This window comes from Pristiophorus japonicus, chromosome 18, assembly GCF_044704955.1.
Source record: "Pristiophorus japonicus isolate sPriJap1 chromosome 18, sPriJap1.hap1, whole genome shotgun sequence".
NCBI lineage: Eukaryota > Metazoa > Chordata > Chondrichthyes > Pristiophoridae > Pristiophorus > Pristiophorus japonicus.
The window spans coordinates 116,290,478-116,311,981 of NC_091994.1; the positions used below are offsets into that span (position 1 = coordinate 116,290,478).

Consider the following 21,504-nt stretch of genomic DNA (forward strand, 5'->3'; position numbering starts at 1 on the left):
GGTCATGAAATGCGCTATAGAAATGCAAGTCTTTCTTTCTTATCACATCAAGGAGAAGAAGAAAGATCGCCTTCCCTCGTTCCCCCCGCCCAGCCCCTCCGGAGATTATAGGCGAGATCTGCAATTGCACAATTGCTGCAGGACTGCATCAATGATAGTGGCGACGCTGAAAGATACATTTGACAGAAAGATGACGGCCCCATTTTACGTCACACCGCTGGAAGGAATAATGCAGCGATTGCATTTTGTCAAATACACAGTGGCTGAATCTAACAACAAAATGCTTCAAATTCTAAAATCCCTGGCATTATACGGTCATTGAAACTGGCTGAATAGATGAAAATTAATGCAAAATCAATCAGAAAGTAGAGATCTTGTGATGCAAACATTAGGGGGTTAAATTGCCCCGCCCAATTGGGGCCAGGACCTTTGGTGTCTGGCGCGGAAGTCCTGCCCCGGAAGCAGAGCACTCCGGCACTCCTCTTCCTTTGGGGGCGCTAACCAGGATGCTACAGGTCGCTGAGGGAGGCGCTAGACGATGCTCCACATAGTGCTAACGCGCTTTAACGCCCCTCCCCTTTAATTAAAGGGGAGGGCCACTGCACACTCTGCATGGCCTCTACTGGGGCACCAGGGCAGCGTGGGACCGGGCTGGCAGCCCAAGGCGGAGCGCGATCCACGCTACGGCCGCCATCGATGGGCCGACCCGAGAGTCAGCTGACAAAAAGATGGTGGCCCGGGGCGCTGGTGCCCTCCCCTTTAATCACCGCCCCGAGAGCCGCTGTCTGCCAGTGTGGCGAGCCGCGGGGCAATTTCCCGCGTGGGGCATTAAGGGGCCATGCGCTTTCAGGGTGGTGAAGGGTCTGGGCTATAAAAGGGGGCAACCTGTAGATTGTCAGAAAAAGCGAGTGGATAATGAGGCAACACAGCACGGGGTGAAACGGGGGTTAATCAGACTTTAAATTATGACATGATGTGGTTTGAGGCACAATAACATTGTGATCAAATCATGTTTGGGCTGTATTATGGATGTGCTGATAAATGTCACTACATCTAATAACAAAATGTTTTATTTATTTCAAAAAGACACTGAGACACTAATCCCTGTAGTGAGTAAACCCCCTGGGGAATGCGGCCTGACTCTGCTGCAGTGCTGCCGGAATATTTCTTTAAAAATAACCGAATGAAAGTCCAAGAGCCCAGTGCCAGGCCCAATGCCCAGTGCCAGTGCCAGGTCCAGTGCCGGGCCCAATGCCCAGTGCCCAATGTCCAGTGCCAGTGCCAGGTCCAGTGTCCAGGGCCCAGCATCCAGTGTTCAGGGCCCAGTGTCCATTGTCCAGTATCCAGGGCCCAGGGGCCCTGGGCCCAGTATCCAGGGTCCAGTGTCCAGGGTCCAGTGCCAGTGTTCAGGGCCCAGCGTCCATTCTCCAGTGTCCAGGGCTCAGTGTCCAGTGGCCCTGGGTCCAGTATCCAGGGCACAGTGTCCAGGGCACAGTGTACAGGGTCCAGTGTCAAGGGCCCAGTGTCCAGTGTTGAGGGCCCAGTGTCCAGGGCCTAGGGTCCAGTGTTCAAGGCCCAGTATTCAGGGTCCAGTGTCTTATTCAGGGATTTGTGATCTAGCCTCGATAGTTACAGATGGAGCGAGTGGATGTAGTGGCCGGGGAACTGGGAATGTGGGGAACCCAAAGGTCCTGCCGAATTTAAAGGTAGGGCATCATTTGAAATTGTTGACTCCGTTTCCCAGCCGAGAAGCTGAGAGGAGGAGGAGGTCGCGGGGGAGGGTTGAGGGATAATGGGTCGGGCGGGATTCGGACCACGGGCGCGGGGTCGGTGGGAGTCCTGCTCCTCCGGGTCACAAGCAGTGATGTAAAAGCACTGACCTGATGGGCCCGTCCCTTCTCGCCTCCCTTCAGCTGCTGGCTTTCCCAGTGCTCGGCGGGCATCAAATTTAAAACTGTGGTTAAATCTGAGGCACATGGCCTCATGAAATGATTTAAATGCCAACCTGCTTCTCACACCCAGCCTGCTCCATTAAATCCAGAAGTGGATGCGTTGGAGGTGGGTGGGGTTTCCTATCTTTGAATTTTTATAGCCCCCCCCCAGGAGCTATAATTCCTCCTCCTCCCATGGGATGCATGGAGATCCCAGTTTCTGCTGAGTTAGCGGGAGTAATTTTAACTTTGGGCGATTGTATAAAACAGGAGATAGTGATTCAGCCGTCCGTTATACATCTCTCTCGATTCAATATCAGCCAAAGTCAAAAGGAGCCCCGCTCGGTCTCAGTGAGTAGGACAGTAGGACCACTTCACCGCTTCTATGCTTGGGTAGGGAAGGGAACATAATGGCCAGGGATTTCCTGGGTTGGGCGAGGTTGGAAGTCAGCGAATACGCTGGTACTGGACCAGAATGTGAGTGGGTCTGAAGTAGGTCACAGTTCTGCTCTGGCTGCCCCTCAGCACGAATTCCGCCCAGTTACAGGACATGTTGGACGGGAGCCACTGCGAATGGCGGTATTTGGTCACGAAGTTGTCTGTCATCCATCCTTCACCCTTCTCAACAACCTTTGAGAATATGAGCCATTATTAATGGGCACAGAGCCTGCTCATTGTGGTGAAGTACTTGGTGAAAGGGATATTGCTGAACCGAGATCGCTTGTGGAGACATTTGGCAAAGCTGAGATTCACAGCTTTGGGCGGGGAAAGAATCACCATTATATACATGAAGGCCAGAATTTTCCGAGATGGTAGCATGTGCGATCGATGGCAGGTCGGGTGGGAAAGTTGTTACTTTTGACAGCGGGTTCCTCACTCCCAGGCGGGTCTGTCATCGCTGAGCTGGCCCGACCGATAGCGGCAGGGAACCCAATTGAGATGATTAGTTTACAGGCACTTAGGAGCCTTTTCTCATTTACTTTTTACATTTCACATTTCCCTGCATGACCCTGGGATTCACACAGCTCGGGAACCATGTCTGCCAACCTGAGATGGGAGTTCAGTGGCCATTGTGCCAGCTGATTACTTGACAGCTTCAAATGTACAGTAAAAGCTCCCACCTGACAGATGATCACTTTCCTCAGGCAGCAGCGGAGGTTCAGTCCATTTCCAGCACATATTCTGCAGGCACAAGTGTTTCCAGCAAAGTCTCCATCTAGTCTCGCCGCATTGGAAGAACTCTCTCACCATTGACAGAATGCTTCTGTCATCTGTACTTCACCTGCCATCTATTCCATCAACATGGGTGCCATTTATACTGGCTCACCTTGGTCCTCAGAATCGGACCACAATCAGCCCCAACACCAGCAGCACCAGGCACACCAGCAGCACCAACCTTCTCCGTAATCACATGATGTTGCATAGGACACAGGGCAACAGCACCTGACCATATTGCCACCCAGGAGGCCAGGGATGACTTCATCATGGCCAGATATAGTTAACTTTACGCTGTACACCCATATAACTGCCACATGATGCACCAGGTTGGCACCACCCCACACCAACACCATAAAGAATCCCTATAATGACCAAGACCAATTAAATCAGAATAAATCACGTGCTCAATTAGTTTAGTGTGGTAATTATCACTTTACAACTGCAACCAATTTAGAATTCAAAAATATGAACTCAAAAAAATTTTTTTTTGTACACAATCTATACAGATTTTTAAAAGTGTCAAAAAGGATCCCCTACTGCCCAAAGAGGATGTTCGGGACAACGTTTACTACTATGATTCGGGGGGGGGGGGGTACCGTTATGTCTCACCATTCATTGCAACTCACTAAAGCCACTTCCAAAAGTGCACACAAATCTGTCCAAGACCAGAAAGTGTTGAAAATAAAGATTTTAAAAATTTGACACCACATTAATAGAAACTTTACATAATCATTGCATAAAACACCCGAGTGCCTACCCTTGTGTGTTGTTAGTTGGTATGATTGCACTAGGATGAGGGGTAGTGGGAGAGGTGGCTAGTGAGATGGGGATGTGATAATGGATGGACCTGCCATGGGGGGTCACGACCTGCCATGAGGGGGGTCGCGACCTGCCGTGGGGATCGCGACCTGCCGTGGGGGGTCGCAATCTGCCGTGGGGGTCGCAATCTGCCGTGGGGGGTCGCGACCTGCCATGGAAGATCGTGACCTCCCGGGGGGGTCGTGACCTGCCATGGGGGGTCACGACCTGCCATGGACCCACCCAGTTAGGTGACTATCCTTGGAAAGCAATGTATTTAAAGAGAAGAGCTCAGCTGGTATCAGAGGGCTGCACAATGGGAGTCCCCTTTCCCAGATACACATACTGGGGGACTGTAAGGGCCATGTTAATCAGTCAGCACCAGTGTTGACCTAGACACAGTTTCTGAGACCTTTCCCTCGGACTCTGTCTTCGAAGGCTGTGCTTTAGGCAGGCACCTCTGGAAAAGCTGCTGCAGCCAGATCCCGATCAAGGTCCATGCCACAGGCAATGAAGGTAACCACAGCGCCAACGGTTACACCGCAGCCGGACACCAGGGAGCCAGGGGTCTTTTGCCAGATCAGCTCATTAGCTGCACACTTCTTTATAAGGCAAGTCACAATTGCCGTCTTTACAAGGGCAGTTCAGTTTATACAATTCAACAGATGACTTAGAATTAGCTGCATCTACATGGCATTGCATTGGCTGAACATAAACCCCATGTTTATATAAAACAAGATAGATCACCCCTCAACCTTCGAAACTCAGGAGAATACAAACCACCAGTATGAAACATGGCCTCACAATTTAACCCTTGGAGCCCCGGTATTGGGTGAATCTGCGCGGCGCTGCAAGGCCAATGGTCAGTGCCCAGGGCAGTCGAACTGCAAATCTCATACAGGTGCCGCCCATAGTAACTGTTTTGTAATCAGTCTCATCATAATTTATAATTGTTCATGTATCAGGTTTTTCTCATTATTCTGCATAAATTCTGCATCATTTTGACTCTGAAGCTAGATAATTACATGAGGGAGAAAGAAATGGAAGGGAAATATTAATAGGGTGAGAAATCATAGAAATTTATAGCACGGAAGGAGGCCATTCGACCCATCGTGTCCGCGCCGACCAAAAAGAGCTACCCAGCCTAATCACACTTTCCAGCTCTTTGTCCGTAACCCTGTAAGTTACGGCACTTCACGTGCACATCAAATTACTTTTTAAACTGAGGGTTTCTGCCTCTACCACCCTTTCAGGCAGTGAGTTCGAAACCACCTCCCCCCCTGCATCCTCTGTTCTCCTCAACTCCCCTCCAAACCTCCCCCAATTACTGTAAATCTATGCTCCCTCTGTTGACCCCTCTGCTAAGGGAAATAGGTCCTTCCTATCCACTCTATCTAGGCTCCTCATAATTTTATGCACCTCAATTAAATATCCCCTCAGCCACCTCTGTTCAAAAGAAAACAAGTCCAGCCCATCCCATCTTTCCTTATAGCTAAAATTCTCCAGTCCAGGCAACATCCTTGTAAATCTCAATCTCAATTACATCTTCCTGTAATGTGGTGACCAGAACTGCACGCAGTACTCTAGCTGTGGCCTAACCAGTGTTTTATATAGTTCAAGCACAACCTCCCTGCTCTTGTATTCTATGCCTCGACTAATAAAGGCATGTTTCCCATATGCCTTCTTAACCACCTTATAAGAACATAAGAAATAGGAGCAGGAGTAGGCAATACGGCCCCTCGAGCCTGCTCCGCCATTCAATAAGATTGTGGCTGATCTGATCATGGACTCAGCTCCACTTCCCTGCCCGCTCCCTATAACCCCTTATTCCCTTATCGGTTAAGAAACTGTCTATTTTTGTCTTAAATTTATTCAATGTCCCAGCTTCCACAGCTCTCTGAGGCTCTCTCTACCTGCCCTGCTACTTTCGGGGATCTGTGGACCTGCACTCCAAGGCCCCTCTGTTCCTCCACTCTCTCAGGTCCTGAAATCCCAGTGCTGAACTCCCGGCGGCCTCTCGCATCGACCTTTTGGTGCTGTGCCCTCCAGCGATCCTGGTCGGAGGCCTCCTCTCCCCACGCATCGGAGCACGCTCACATCGTGCAGATGCTCGGGTAGAGGCTGGAGTCACATGGCACTGGACAGCCAATCAAGGTAAAGTATTCTCATTCATAATACTGGGAACTCTGTCAGTAGGAGCTCTCGTTATTAGGATTGGGAAACACCCCACTCCCAACACCAAAACACCAATAAAAAAAAGGGAAAAAATCACATATTTAACATTAATTTAAATTAAAGTTAATAAATGTATTAGAAAAAAAAATTGTAATTAGGGTTTAAAATAAACTTACCTTAGTGGGCAGGGTTTAACAGAAAAATGTAGTTCTAAATTTTATTTTTAGATGTTTTTTATATCTTTTAAAACTCTTATGCTGGTAAATGTAGGCTATGCACCTGCTTTCAGCAGACGCAAGAGTTTGAAGGACATTCACTGGGCAAGCGGCAGGCAAATGGCGCAATCTCACCCAAGCGAATGTCCTCGCTGCCAAGATGGGGAGGATCTGTGAAGCCAGAACTTGACAGATCGGAAAAGCCGGTTTTCGGCATATGCAAATCGCGGGTCCGTACACACTCTGTACAGACCTGGGGAGGCCGGGATTTCGGGCCCATTGCGTATTCACTTGGCTTGTCGGCCCTCCCTCAATGCATCACCTCACACTTCTCCAGATTGAATTCCATTTGCCACTGTTCTGCCCAGCTGACCAGTTCATTGATATCTTGCTGTCGTTACAGATGACGGGGGGATGGGAGAAGGCTCGTGTGGAGCATAAACACCAGCACAGAGCAGTTGGGCTGAATGGTCTGTTTCTGGGCTGTAAAATTCTATGTAAAAAAAAAAACTTCAATGAAAACCTTTTAAAAAATAAAAACATTGCCTCTATTTTCACTTAGCAGGATGAATATAACAAAAACAATGATAAATTTGCAACATCAAACAAAAATAGAGATAAAATTTTACAGCGAGCTGCACTTTTAATTCAAGGCCAACAGAAGGAGAAAAGCTCTGTGCGGTACCTGCTTGAGCGGGCGTGTTTGCGGATCAGTTCGATCACTTTGCCCGTGTTACTGACAGAGCCGTCAGTCAGCAGGAACAGCAGTCGGGGATGACCTCTGTGAACCGGCTGTCGGAAAATCCAGCTCAAAGGTGTCAGAATGTTGGTTCCTCCCATGTCAGCCCTGATTTTTCTCAGATAGGCACAAGCTACAGCCAGTGTCTCCTGCAGAGAATTATTAAAAACACATTTGTAATTAGGACTTGTGGAATTTTTGCCGTTTCGAATTATCTTTCATTTACTCTCAAGCCGAGAGTGTTTTGTTTTATCAACCATTATTTCCATGGCTACAAAGTAAAGCAACTTCAAGGCATTGAATCAGTGCAACGGATTTGGAATAATGCCGGCTGGCCATTACACAGCACTAATAAAGCTTCATTGGAATTTGCCCGGGATAAGGTCTTTGATCTTGATGTGTGGGTTGACAGTAAGCATGAGCGGTATTTCACTCGCTTCTTGTGGTCATGGTTTCAGTCCCATGACAGCTTGTCACAGTGAGGATGAATATCATTAGCTTTCTGCCAGGCAGCTGTGAGCTTTCCAGGCGGCTGGGTAAAGAAAAACTGATATGGCTTGTTTTCTTAATCAGGTGTCAGAGTAACGTTGTCAGCAGTTAAGATCCATCATTAAGGTTGCCCCATTCTCACAGGGTGATGCGATGGGTACAGTCTGAGCAAGGACACGGGATGGGGACAGACTGAGCAGTCTCAGCTGTGGAAGAAAACTGATAAAAGTTTGCAGGAAAGATTAAGATGAAGAAAACAGACAGGAATGAGAGAAATGAAATCAGTTCTTCGTGTTTTTTTGAATTTCTAGCTGATTTCTGTTCATTTAGTTTTAGTATTAAAACACCTACAGATCACTAAAGTTTTTTTTGTTTTCTCGTTAAACTCAGCAGTTTAATCAAATTTGATCCGTAAAAAAATCACTTTCAAAGGGAAATGAATTAATCCCTTTAACCTCCCAATTTAACACATTATCCATGGAAAAGTCTCGTTGTGTTTGAGTGTGAGCGTGTGCACATGTTCACTTGAATTCTATCCTGGAGCACATTATGCTGCATATCGGAACCAGCAGTTTACAGATCATAAAGCATTTGACCATTTACATTTTTCTTTGAGCAAGCTAAAGATTACAAAGCTTGCAGATAATGAAACTGAAACAAGTATTAATATTACAGTAATTACAGTTTATTAATGTAATAGTAACCTTGTACAACCAAAATAAACTTTGAAAATATAATTGTAATGAAAAATAAGCACCACTTTTGCTTGCCATCTTTCCTTTATTCTTGTTCTTCTCCATTTTGTCCTCCTTGTTTTACTGGTTTGACTTTAATTGTTTTCTGTTTAAACGAACCTAATTTATTCTAACTATTTTTCTTTTTAGGGAACTAACTTTAAAAACCTTCTATAGTCCACTTTTACTTTTCCCTCGGTGTGCCATCCATTTTGCGAATGAGATACTATCAAAAAATTGGTCTTTAATTGGCTATCAACTAGCTCCAAGTGTTTGTTTCTCCAACCAACTGAAAGCCCCAAATCTGAGGATCAATCTGGTTACATCAATCTTTGTAAATTGCTGAACTTGGATGGGCCTCCCCCAGAAATGTGAATCCATGGCCGCAGACAATACGGGTCGCTCGCAACACAGTAAGGCTTAAAATGCTACGTATATACCATTTCCCGTTTTCTTTATGGCATTTCATGATAGAGCATCATTTATTCTGTTTGTTGTACATACTGGGAATACACTTTCCCAATCATCACCTTCAGGTTATTTTAGGCCGTGGGTAGAGTCCCTTCTGTGGAAGTATTCATATTCACACCAATATTAGTTTTGGGACCACTTATCACAAAAATTAATGTTCCCATCTTTGCAGAAATTTTTATTAAAAAATAGGCAGAAATCTTGTCAAAACCCAGAGTGATGACGTAATTGTGAGTTACTTAAATTTCCAATCACAACTGCTGTATTTGTCAGTGCCGCAAAATCAGCCAATCACGATCACTACTCGATCGATTAGAGTCAGTGACTGCATGCACCGAAACAATGGTGTGCTGCATTCACTGATACAATGGTGTGCTGCATGCACCGATACAATGGTGTGCTGCATGCACTGATACAATGGTGTGCTGCATGCACTGACACAATGGTGTGCTGTGTGCACTGATACAATGGTGTGCTGCATGCACTGATACAACGGTGTGCTGCATGCACTGATACAAAGGCGTGCTGCATGCACTGATACAATGGCGTGCTGCATGCACTGATACAATGGTGTGCTGCATGCACTGATACAACGGTGTGCTGCATGCACTGATACAATGGTGTGCTGCATGCACTGATACAATGGCGTGCTGCATGCACTGAATTCTTTGAGGATATAACGAGCATGGTGGATAGAGGTGTACCGATGGATGTGGTTTATTTAGATTTCCAAAAGGCATTCGATAAGGTGCCACACAAAAGGTTACTGCAGAAGATAAAGGTACGCGGAGTCAGAGGAAATGTATTAGCATGGATCGAGAATTGGCTAGCTAACAGAAAGCAGAGAGTCGGGATAAATGGGTCCTTTTCGGGTTGGAAATCGGTGGTTAGTGGTGTGCCACAGGGATCGGTGCTGGGACCACAACTGTTTACAATATACATAGATGACCTGGAAGAGGGGACAGAGTGTAATGTAACAAAATTTGCAGATGACACAAAGATTAGTGGGAAAGCGGGTTGTGTAGAGGACACAGAGAGGCTGCAAAGAGATTTAGATAGGTTAAGCGAATGGGCTAAGGTTTGGCAGATGGAATACAATGTCGGAAAGTGTGAGGTCATCCACCTTGGAAAATAAAACAGTAAAAGGGAATATTATTTGAATGGGGAGAAATTACAACTTGCTGCGGTGCAGAGGGACCTGGGGGTCCTTGTGCATGAAACTCTTTTGAGTTTATCTGCAAAAACATAAAACATTAAACGGTGCCACCCGACCTGGGTGACACTCCAGACATTTACAAGGCCCTTTTTTTTTTTTTTCCCCCTTTTTTGTGTTTTTTTTTTGTGTTTTTTCTTTTTTTTTTTGTTTTTTTTTTGGGCACTAAAATCACAATTTTTCCCCAGTGCCCCCTATAAAAGGGAAGGGGACACTAAAAGCACCGGCAATTAAAACAAATTAACTTTAAAACGTAAAATCAAATTAAAATTTGGTTGCCGGGCGTGATGATGCACTCCAGTCCCTCCGGTGCCCACCTCTCGCGGAAGGCCGCGAGCGTACCGGTGGACACCGCGTGCTCCATCTCCAAGGACACCCTGGACCGGATGTAAGAGCGGAAGAGAGGCAGGCAGTCAGGTTGAACGACCCCCTCGACCGCCCGCTGCCTGGACCGGCTGATGGCACCCTTGGCCGTGCCCAGGAGCAGTCCTACGAGGAGGCCTTCGGACCTACCCGCTCCCCTCCGCACAGGGTGCCCAAAGATCAGGAGAGTGGGACTGAAGTGCAGCCAGAATTTCAGGAGCAGCCCCTTCAAATAATGGAACAGGGGCTGCAACCTTGTGCACTCCATAAAAACATGGAACACGGACTCCTCCAGACCGCAGAAATTGCAGGCGGCCTGGGAGTCCGTGAACCGGCTTAAAAATTTGTTGCACGGCACTGCTCCGTGCACCACCCTCCAGGCCAAGTCCCCGATGAATAGTGGGAGGACCCCTGCGTAGAGTGCCCTCCATCGGGGACCCCCGCCTCCTCCGGACGGCAAGATGGTACGCCATGGCGTGTCCGGACGGCCGGCGAGGATGGCAAAGTTGAGGGTGTGCAGGAGCAGCCCGTACAGGAAACCCCTCCGCGCGGAACTGAAAGGCACGGAGGGGATTTCCCCGAGGCGGCTCAAGTTGTGAGGCGCCGGCCCCCGAGGGAGGTTCCGGAGTTTGGCGCCGATGAGGAATTCCGTCCGGACGGGGGTCAGTTCGGACGGGATCTCCCCACGTGCTTGAGCCTCCTCGATGCACCTAACGGAGTCAGGGCCCAGAGCTGTTTTTAGCGACTCGATGGCATCGGCCGCGTGGCGGACGTTGGCAGAGTTTAGGCGCCGCGCTCCTTGTGCATGAATCCCAAAAAGTTAGTTTGCAGGTGCAACAGGTAATCAGGAAGGCAAATGGAATGTTGGCCTTCATTGCGAGAGGGATGGAGTACAAAAGCAGGGAGGTCCTGCTGCAACTGTATAGGGTATTGGTGAGGCCGCACCTGGAGTACTGCATGCAGTTTTGGTCACCTTACTTAAGGAAGGATATAGTAGCTTTGGAGGGGGTACAGAGACGATTCACTAGGCTGATTCCGGAGATGAGGAGGTTACCTTATGATGATAGATTGAGTAGACTGGGTCTTTACTCGTTGGAGTTCAGAATGATGAGGGGTGATCTTATAGAAACATTTAAAATAATGAAAGGGATAGACAAGATAGAGGCAGAGAGGTTGTTTCCACTGGTCGGGGAGACTAGAACTAGGGGGCACAGCCTCAAAATATGGGGGAGCCAATTTAAAACCGAGTTGAGAAGGAATTTCTTCTCCCAGAGGGTTGTGAATCTGTGGAATTCTCTGCCCAAGGAAGCAGTTGAGGCTAGCTCATTGAATGTATTCAAATCACAGAGAGATAGATTTTTAACCAATAAGGGAATTAAGGGTTACGGGGAGCGGGCGGGTAAGTGGAGCTGAGTCCACGGCCAGATCAGCCATGATCTTGTTGAATGGAGGAGCAGGCTCGAGGGGCTAGATGGCCTACTCCTGTTCCTAATTCTTATGTTCTTATGTTCTTATACAATGGCGTGCTGCATGCACCAAAACAATGGTGTGCTGCATGCACTGATACAATGACGTGCTGCATGCACTGACACAATGGTGTGCTGCATGCACTGACACAATGGCGTGCTGCATGCACTGACACAATGGCATGCTGCATGCACTGACACAATGGCATGCTGCATGCACTGACACAATGGCATGCTGCATGCACTGACACAATGGCATGCTGCATGCACTGACACAATGGCATGCTGCATGCACTGATACAATGACGTGCTGCATGCACTGACACAATGGTGTGCTGCATGCACTGACACAATGGTGTGCTGCATGCACTGACACAATGGCATGCTGCATGCACTGACACAATGGCATGCTGCATGCACTGATACAATGACGTGCTGCATGCACTGACACAATGGTGTGCTGCATGCACTGACACAATGGTGTGCTGCATGCACTGACACAATGGTGTGCTGCATGCGCGTAATTGCGGGAACCAAACGCAACATCATTTATTTTTTGGACTCTAGCTGGATAAAATTTTTCACAAGTGTTTATCCGTGGAAATTTACTGGAACTAGAGAAGCTAAAATTGCAGAGAATGCCACTGAAAGTTTAGATGTGGTGCTGGTTATTGCACCAGAAAGACTTGAAACAATCCCACATTCGATTGGCTATCATTGGCAGGGCTAGGTGCGTTTCACTGATAAATCCAAGATCGAGAGAGTCAAGCAGAAGAAAGAAAGGGAAAATCAGAACTATGAACGTGAGTACACGTAATTTTACAGTATTTCCTATGAAACCGTGTACAAATGTTTATATCCAACTTTCGTTCCTTAGTTCAATGGTTATGCCGTTTGACACATTCCATTCCATGGGCTTGCTTCAGCTCCATATACTTATTTCTGTGAAGACTGACTGACTCTAAACTTCTCACTCTGGTCATTACACACACAAACAGCAAAAACAGGTATTTTGACCAAAGGTCATAATCAGTGGGGCTGATTAGAATATCCATTTTTTCATTCCTTCACAGCCATTGCAGGACCAGTACAGAAAGAAGAGGAGTGGTGTGAAGCTGCCACCAAGGTTTGACTGCTTCGCTCAAAAGATGACAAATCCCAAGGTTATACCTGCGAGGGTTTCCCATCGTCTTCCAGGACAGTGCCTTCTCTGCAAGTAGGACAAGAACATTATGGAGAGACACAGCCGAAAAAGATGAAGAGAGAGGCTGAGACAATGTGAGACTAAAACTGCAGGTAAGCTGCTCCTTGCAGCAGAAACCCGCAAAGATGAGGCAATCCTGTTTCATATCCGTGGGCAAGATCTCGCTGCCCTTGAAGCAAGGTATCATCTTAGCTGGTACCAGAGCTACACCAGATTTCTGACCAGAAAGGAGCAGGAAGCCTCTCCGGAAGCATCCTCTACCAGAGAGGATACAGGCAATTCTGTGATGCAGTGATAGCGGGCAGGATTGTAAAGAACCGGGAAGTTATTAGAATGACAAAGCTGAACAGTTTGCTTAAGAAATGCATTTTTGAGAAAGAGGGTATCGATGCTTCTTCTTATAAAATGTATAATCTCAAATGTAGAATGCAGAAATCTTATCCTTTTCTGAAATTTGTCAGATCATCACACAGTAATGAGAGTGCTCTTGTTTTTGTAGAAGATCTTGCAACAGAAGAAGTTGTTGAGAAAGCAGTCAGAGATTTGCTTTAAAAAACAAGAGAGTCACCCCGCTATCAATGCAGAGCTACAAGCAGGACAGATTGTTGCCCAGAGACAGCAGGAATATGGCTTCTTTCAGTCTGCATGTGATCAAGTTATAGAGCAGACTGCAATCTATGACTCCAAGACAGAGGGAGGGTTGACATGATTTACTCTCAACAAGGGAGCTGTACAAAGGTGGACCTTGTCACAGCATGAGAGAGCTGCTATAAGCAGAGATTGTCAAGAGGCAGCTGGTCGTAGAATATCAACAAGATCTTGCGTTGACTTGGACAAGTCAAGTGAACGTGATGAAAAGGAGGTGAGGAATGTAATAGGCACCATTCAGAATATGGGTACTCCTTCTGACCCTTCCTTGGAGGCAGATCAGTTGTCCCACATTACATCAGGCCAAGTTGCAACAGCACCTGTCACCAAAGACCTTACAGAGGCCATGGAAAAGGGAGAGCAACCATTCGTGACTTTTTGTCAGAAGCAACGACAAAACCAATATGTCAGCTTTCATGATCCTGTCAAGAAGATGAAACTGAAGACTTTCAAGGACTCAGGAAAATCTACCAAAACAAAAGTAAGGGGTAGAGAGATTGCACTGAAAGCAGATCGAACGTATTCGCCAGACTAATAGTTGTTGGAACAGTGAGAAAAGTGAACATCGACGAGATGCTGGTTCATACTTTAGGACCATTACCCTTGCCTCTGGCTAATCATGATGGATCCCTCATCAGGACAAACAAAGCCAAGCTCTTACACTTCCTCGAGGGGTCAGTCAACCCACCCCTACCACTGATGGTATCCCAAGTGGTTCAACATGGGTATGGGATGCTATGGCACTGATTCAATTCATGAAACCACAATCAACATTTGGACAATTTGCTGACCAAGTACTGAAAGTTCTTGCGAGACAAGCAAAGATGGATAAGTCCAGAGTGATCCACATTGTTCCAGACAGATATAAGACCAACAGCACTGAAAGTGGTGAAAGGGGTCGGAGGTCAGTTGGAGGAACGCAAATCACCAAAATCTTCTCTCATGACCAGAAAATTCCAAAGCAGCGAACAAAATTTCTGTCTTGTGGTGATAACAAGGAAAATCTTCTCCAGTTCTGCTTTGTCTGTAATGCACTTATGAAAGACTCCATGAGGCAGTGTGTTGTACTCAAACTGTAGTGACCTTGGTCCTTTATTCTTAACTCCAGAGTGAGGCACAAGCATGGTGGGCAGCCTTTTATACTGGGCCCTGCACACCTATGCAGATGACCCTTGGGTCTCCCACTGCAATGCCCTCTGGTGGACAGCCTCTGCCACAGGGGCAGGAAACCCCGGTCTCCACCAGTTACATCCTCTAGTGGTGCCAGCATAGTATATACACAGTGTAAACCTTATTGACAGTACATCAGGAAACAAGTCTCCATCTTCTGCAACTATACAGTGACTACACAGAGAGTATATCTATAGTCTGCATATATAACAAGTTCCTCTATGAAAGTTGGTGCAAGTCTGCAAAGGAGATCATTGATGATGTAACACTCTTTGTTGGAGAATGTCATGCTATACGTCAGAATGACAGCCAAACAGATGTGGAGGTGGTACCAATCCCAGCACTGTTGTCCACCTAGGAAGAAGCTGACACACGATTACTGCTGCACAGAGCTTTTGCTGCCAGTTCCAGTGAGCATGTCATCATAAACAGTCCCGACACTGATATCTTTGTATTGTGCTTGGTGTTCTGCACGGATATTGATGCCAAGCTCAATGTTTGCACAGGAAGAGGAAACAACACGTGTACAATAGATGTTCATCGCATCTTTGATCACTTTGGGAAAGATGTATGTGCTGCTCTCATAGGGATTCACTGTTTTTCAGGTTGTGATTCAGTCAGTGCTCTGTATGGAATGGGGAAGGTGAAATCTAAGTCCTGATCGCCAGCAAAGAGCACTGTTCGACATTTGAGAAGTTAGGGACCTGGTTTGCTGTTTCACAATCCCTTTGTGAAGAACTAGAGGCATACATTTGCGAACTCTATGGGCAGAGTGGATGCAGAGATGTTGAACCAGACCAGATGTCAAATGTCTAAGACTGGAAGTTATGCAGAGAAGTGCTTGCCACCAAATAAAGACTCACTGTACCAGCATATACAGCGAGCCAATTACCAGTCTGCAATTCAGTAGCGATGTCTTGAGAACATGCCGGAAATCCCATCTCCAAAGGATCATGGGTGGAAACGTGAAGATGATGAACTGGTCACAGACTGGATGACACTTCCTCCAGCACCAGCCAGTGTAATGGACACTTCCCCCAGCACCCACCCGCCAGTGTAATGGACACTTCCCCCAGCAACCACCCACCAGTGTAATGGACACTTCCCCCAGCACCCACCCGCCAGTGTAATGGACACTTCCCCCAGCACCAGCCAGTGTAATGGACACTTCCCCCAGCACCAGCCAGTGAAATGGACACTTCCCCCAGCACCAGCCAGTGTAATGGGCTCTTCCCCCAGCACCAGCCAGTGTAATGGACACTTCCCCCAGCACCCACCCGCCAGTGTAATGGACACTTCCCCCAGCACCAGCCAGTGTAATGGACACTTCCCCCAGCACCCACCCGCCAGTGTAATGCGCACTTCCCCCAGCACCAGCCAGTGTAATGGGCACTTCCCCCAGCACCAGCCAGTGTAACGGGCTCTTCCCCCAGCACCCGCCAGTGTAATGGACACTTCCCCCAGCACCAGCCAGTGTAATGGACACTTCCGCCAGCACCAGCCAGTGTAATGGGCACTTCCCCCAGCACCAGCCAGTGTAATGGACACTTCCCCCAGCACCAGCCAGTGTAATGCTCACTTCCCCCAGCACCCACCCGCCAGTGAAATGGGCACTTCCCCCAGCACCCACCCGCCAGTGTAATGGACACTTCCCCCAGCACCAGCCAGTGTAATGGGCACTTCCCCCAGCACCAGCCAGTGTACTGGACACTTCCCCCAGCACCCACCCGCCAGTGTAATGGACACTTCCCCCAGCACCAGCCAGTGTAATGGGCTCTTCCCCCAGCACCAGCCAGTGTAATGGACACTTCCACCAGTACCCACCCGCCAGTGTAATGGACACTTCCCCCAGCGCCAGCCAATGGAATGGGCACTTCCCCCAGCACCAGCCAGTGTAATGGACACTTCCCCCAGCACCCACCCGCCAGTGTAATGGGCACTTCCCCCAGCACACACACGCCAGTGTAATGGGCACTTCCACCAGCACCCACCCTCCAGTGTAATGGGCACTTCCCCCAGCACCAGCCAGTGTAATGGGCACTTCCACCAGCACCAGCCAGTGTAATGGACACTTCCCCCAGCACCAGCCAGTGTAATGGGCTCTTCCCCCAGCACCAGCCAGTGTAATGGACACTTCCCCCAGCACCCACGCGCCAGTGTAATGGGCACTTCCCCCAGCACCAGCCAGTGTAATGGGCACTTCCCCCAGCACCAGCCAGTGTAATGGACACTTCCCCCAGCACCAGCCAGTGTAATGGGCTCTTCCCCCAGCACCCGCCAGTGTAATGGGCTCTTCCCCCAGCACCAGCCAGTGTAATGGGCTCTTCCCCCAGCACCCGCCAGTGTAATGGACACTTCCCCCAGCACCAGCCAGTGTAATGGGCACTTCGCCCAGCACCCACCCGCCAGTGGAATGGGCACTTCCCCCAGCACCAGCCAGTGTAATGGACACTTCCCCCAGCACCCACCCGCCAGTGTAATGGGCACTTCCCCCAGCACCAGCCAGTGTAATGGGCACTTCCCTCAGCACCAGCCAGTGTAATGGACTCTTCCCCCAGCACCCGCCAGTGTAATGGACACTTTCCCCAGCACCAGCCAGTGTAATGGACACTTCCCCCAGCACCAGCCAGTGTAATGTGCACTTCCCGCAGCACCCACCGCCAGTGTAATTGACACTTCCCCCAGCACCAGCCAGTGTAATGGGCTCTTCCCCCAGCACCAGCCAGTGTAATGGACACATCCCCCAGCACCCACCCGCCAGTGTAATGGACACTTCCCCCAGCACCAGCCAGTGTAATGGGCACTTCCCCCAGCACCAGCCAGTGTAATGAACACTTCCCCCAGCACCAACGCGCCAGTGTAATGGGCACTTCCCCCAGCACCAGCCAGTGTAATGGGCACTCCCCCAGCACCAGCCAGTGTAATGGGCACTTCCCCCAGCACCCACCCGCCAGTGTAATGGACACTTCCCCCAGCACCAGCCAGTGTAATGGACAATTCCCCCAGCACCAGCCAGTGTAATGGGCTCTTCCCCCAGCACCAGCCAGTGCAATGGACACTTCTCACAGCACCCACCCGCCAGTGTAATGGGCACTTCCCCGAGCACCAGCCAGTGTAATGGGCACTTCCCCTAGCACCAGCCAGTGTAATGGGCTCTTCCCCCAGCACCCGCCAGTGTAATGGATACTTCCCCCAGCACCAGCCAATGTAATGGGCACTTCCCACAGCACCCACCCGCCAGTGTAATGGTCACTTCCCCCAGCACCAGCCAGTTTAATGGGCACTTCCCCCAGCACCAGCCAATGTAATGGGCACTCCCCCCAGCAACAGCCAGTGTAATGGGCACTCCCCCCAGCACCAGCCAGTATAATGGGCACTTTCCCCAGCACCCACCCGCCAGTGTAATGGACACTTCCCCCAGCACCAGCCAGTGCAATGGGCACTTCCCCCAGCACCAGCCAGTGTAATGGACACTTCCCCCAGCACCAGCCAGTGTAATGGACACTTCCCCCAGCACCAGCCAGTGTAATGGGGACTTCCCCCAGCACCCGCCAGTGTAATGGACACTTCCCACAGCACCAGCTAGTGTAATGGACACTTCCCCAGCACAAGCCAGTGTAATGGACACTTCCCCCAGCACCCACCCGCCAGTGTAATGTGGACTTCCCCCAGCACCAGCCAGTGTAATGGACACTTCCCCCAGCACCAGCCAGTGTAATGGGCTCTTCCCCAGCACCCGCCAGTGTAATGGCCACTTCCTCCAGCACCAGCCAGTGTAATGGGCACTTCCCCCGGCACCATCCAGTGTAATGGGCACTTCCCCCAGCACCAGCCAGAGTAATGGGCACTTTCCCCAGCACCCACCCGCCAGTGTAATGGACACTTCCCCCAGCACCAGCCAGTGTAATGGGCACTTCCCCCAGCACCAGCCAGTGTAATGGATACTTCCCCCGGCACCAGCCAATGTAATGGGCACTTCCCCCAGCACCAGCCAGTGTAATGGGCACTTCCCCCAGCACCAGCCAGTGTAATGGGCTCTTCCCCCAGCACCCGCCAGTGTAATGGGCACTTCCCCCAGCACCCACCCGCCAGTGTAATGGACACTTCCCCCAGCACCAGCCAGTGTAATGGGCACTTCCCCCAGCACCCGCCAGTGTAATGGACACTTCCCCCAGCACCAGCCAGTGTAATGGGCACTTCCACCAGCACCAGCCAGTGTAATGGACACTTCCCCCAGCACCAGCCAGTGTAATGGACTCTTCCCCCAGCACCAGCCAGTGTAATGGACAGTTCCCCCAGCACCCACCCGCCAGTGTAATGGACACTTCCCACAGCACCAGCCAGTGTAATGGGCACTTCCCCCGGCACCAGCCAGTGTAATGGGCACTTCCCCCAGCACCAGCCAGTGTAATGGGCACTTCCCCCAGCACCCGCCAGTGTAATGGACACTTCCCCCAGCCCCAGCCAGTGTAATGGACACTTCCCCCGGCACCAGCCAGTGTAATGGGCACTTCCACCAGCACCAGCCAGTGTAATGGACACTTCCCCCAGCACCAGCCAGTGTAATGGACTCTTCCCCCAGCACCAGCCAGTGTAATGGGCACTTCCCCCAGCACCCACCAGCCAGTGTAATGGACACTTCCCCCAGCCCCAGCCAGTGTAATGGACACTTCCCCCGGCACCAGCCAGTGTAATGGGCACTTCCCCCAGCACCAGCCAGTGTAATGGGCACTTCCCCCAGCACCCGCCAGTGTAATGGACACTTCCCCCAGCCCCAGCCAGTGTAATGGACACTTCCCCCGGCACCAGCCAGTGTAATGGGCACTTCCCCCAGCACCAGCCAGTGCAATGGGCACTTCCCCCGGCACCCACCTGCCAGTGTACTGGACACTTCCCCCAGCACCAGCCAGTGTAATGGCCACTTCCCCCAGCACCTGCCAGTGTAATGGACACTTCCCCCAGCACCAGCCAGTGTAATGGGCACTTCCACCAGCACCAGCCAGTGTAATGGACACTTCCCCCAGCACCAGCCAGTGTAATGGATACTTCCCCCAGCACCAGCCAGTGTAATGGACACTTCCCCCAGCACCCACCCGCCAGTGTAATGGACACTTCCCCCAGCACCAGGCAGTGTAATGGGCACTTCCCCCAGCACCAGCCAGTGTAATGGGCACTTCCCCCAGCACCAGCCAGTGTAATGGCCACTTCCACCAGCACCCGCCAGTGTAATGGACACTTCTCCCAGCACCAGCCAGTGTAATGGACACTTCCCCCAGCACCCACCCGCCAGTGTAATGGGCACTTCCCCCAGCACCAGCCAGTGTAATGGGCACTTCCCCCAGCACCCACCCGCCAGTGTAATGGGCACTTCCCCCAGCACCAGCCAGTGTAATGGGCACTTCCACCAGCACCAGCCAGTGTAATGGGAACTTCCCCCAGCACCCGCCAGTGTAATGGGCTCTTCCCCCAGCACCCACCCGCCAGTGTAATGGACACTTCCCCCAGCACCAGCCAGTGTAATGGGCACTTCCCCCAGCACCCGCCAGTGTAATGGACACTTCCCCCAGCACCAGCCAGTGTAATGGGCACTTCCACCAGCACCAGCCAGTGTAATGGGCACTTCCCCCAGCACCCGCCAGTGTAATGGGCACTTCCCCCAGCACCCACCCGCCAGTGTAATGGACTCTTCCCCCAGCACCAGCCAGTGTAATGGACAGTTCCCCCAGCACCCACCCGCCAGTGTAATGGACACTTCCCACAGCACCAACCAGTGTAATGGGCACTTCCCCCAGCACCAGCCAGTGTAATGGGCACTTCCCCCAGCACCCGCCAGTGTAATGGACACTTCCCCCAGCACCAGCCAGTGTAATGGGCACTTCCCCCAGCACCAGCCAGTGTAATGGGCACTTCCCCCAGCACCCGCCAGTGTAATGGACACTTCCCCCAGCACCAGCCAGTGTAATGGGCACTTTCCCCAGCACCAGCCAGTGTAATGGGCTCTTCCCCCAGCACCCGCCAGTGTAATGGACACTTCCCCCAGCACCAGCCAGTGTAATGGACACTTCCCCCGGCACCAGCCAGTGTAATGGGCACTTCCCCCAGCACCAGCCAGTGTAATGGGCACTTCCCCCAGCACCCACCCGCCAGTGTACTGGACACTTCCCCCAGCACTAGCCAGTGTAATGGACACTTCCCCCGGCACCAGCCAGTGTAATGGGCACTTCCCCCAGCACCCACCAGTGTAATGGACACTTCCCCCAGCACCCACCCGCCAGTGTAATGGACACTTCCCCCAGCACCAGCCAGTGTAATGGCCACTTCCCCCAGCACCTGCCAGTGTAATGGACACTTCCCCCAGCACCAGCCAGTGTAATGGGCACTTCCCCCAGCACCAGCCAGTGTAATGGGCTCTTCCCCCAGCACCCGCCAGTGTAATGGGCACTTCCCCCAGCACCCACCCGCCAGTGTAATGGACACTTCCCCCAGCACCAGCCAGTGTAATGGGCACTTCCCCCAGCACCCGCCAGTGTAATGGACACTTCCCCCAGCACCAGCCAGTGTAATGGGCACTTCCACCAGCACCAGCCAGTGTAATGGACACTTCCCCCAGCACCAGCCAGTGTAATGGACTCTTCCCCCAGCACCAGCCAGTGTAATGGACAGTTCCCCC

General features: G+C 50.5%; 1 protein-coding gene across 1 annotated transcript in view; it reads right to left on the bottom strand.

The window, feature by feature from the left end:
• The window catches only part of vwa5b1 (von Willebrand factor A domain containing 5B1), a 303,883-nt gene that overhangs the window by 139,652 nt on the left and 142,727 nt on the right, over positions 1–21,504 (bottom strand). The window contains 1 exon segment of the mRNA XM_070860664.1: positions 7,023–7,225. Within this exon segment, the coding sequence (XP_070716765.1) occupies positions 7,023–7,225 (203 nt within the window).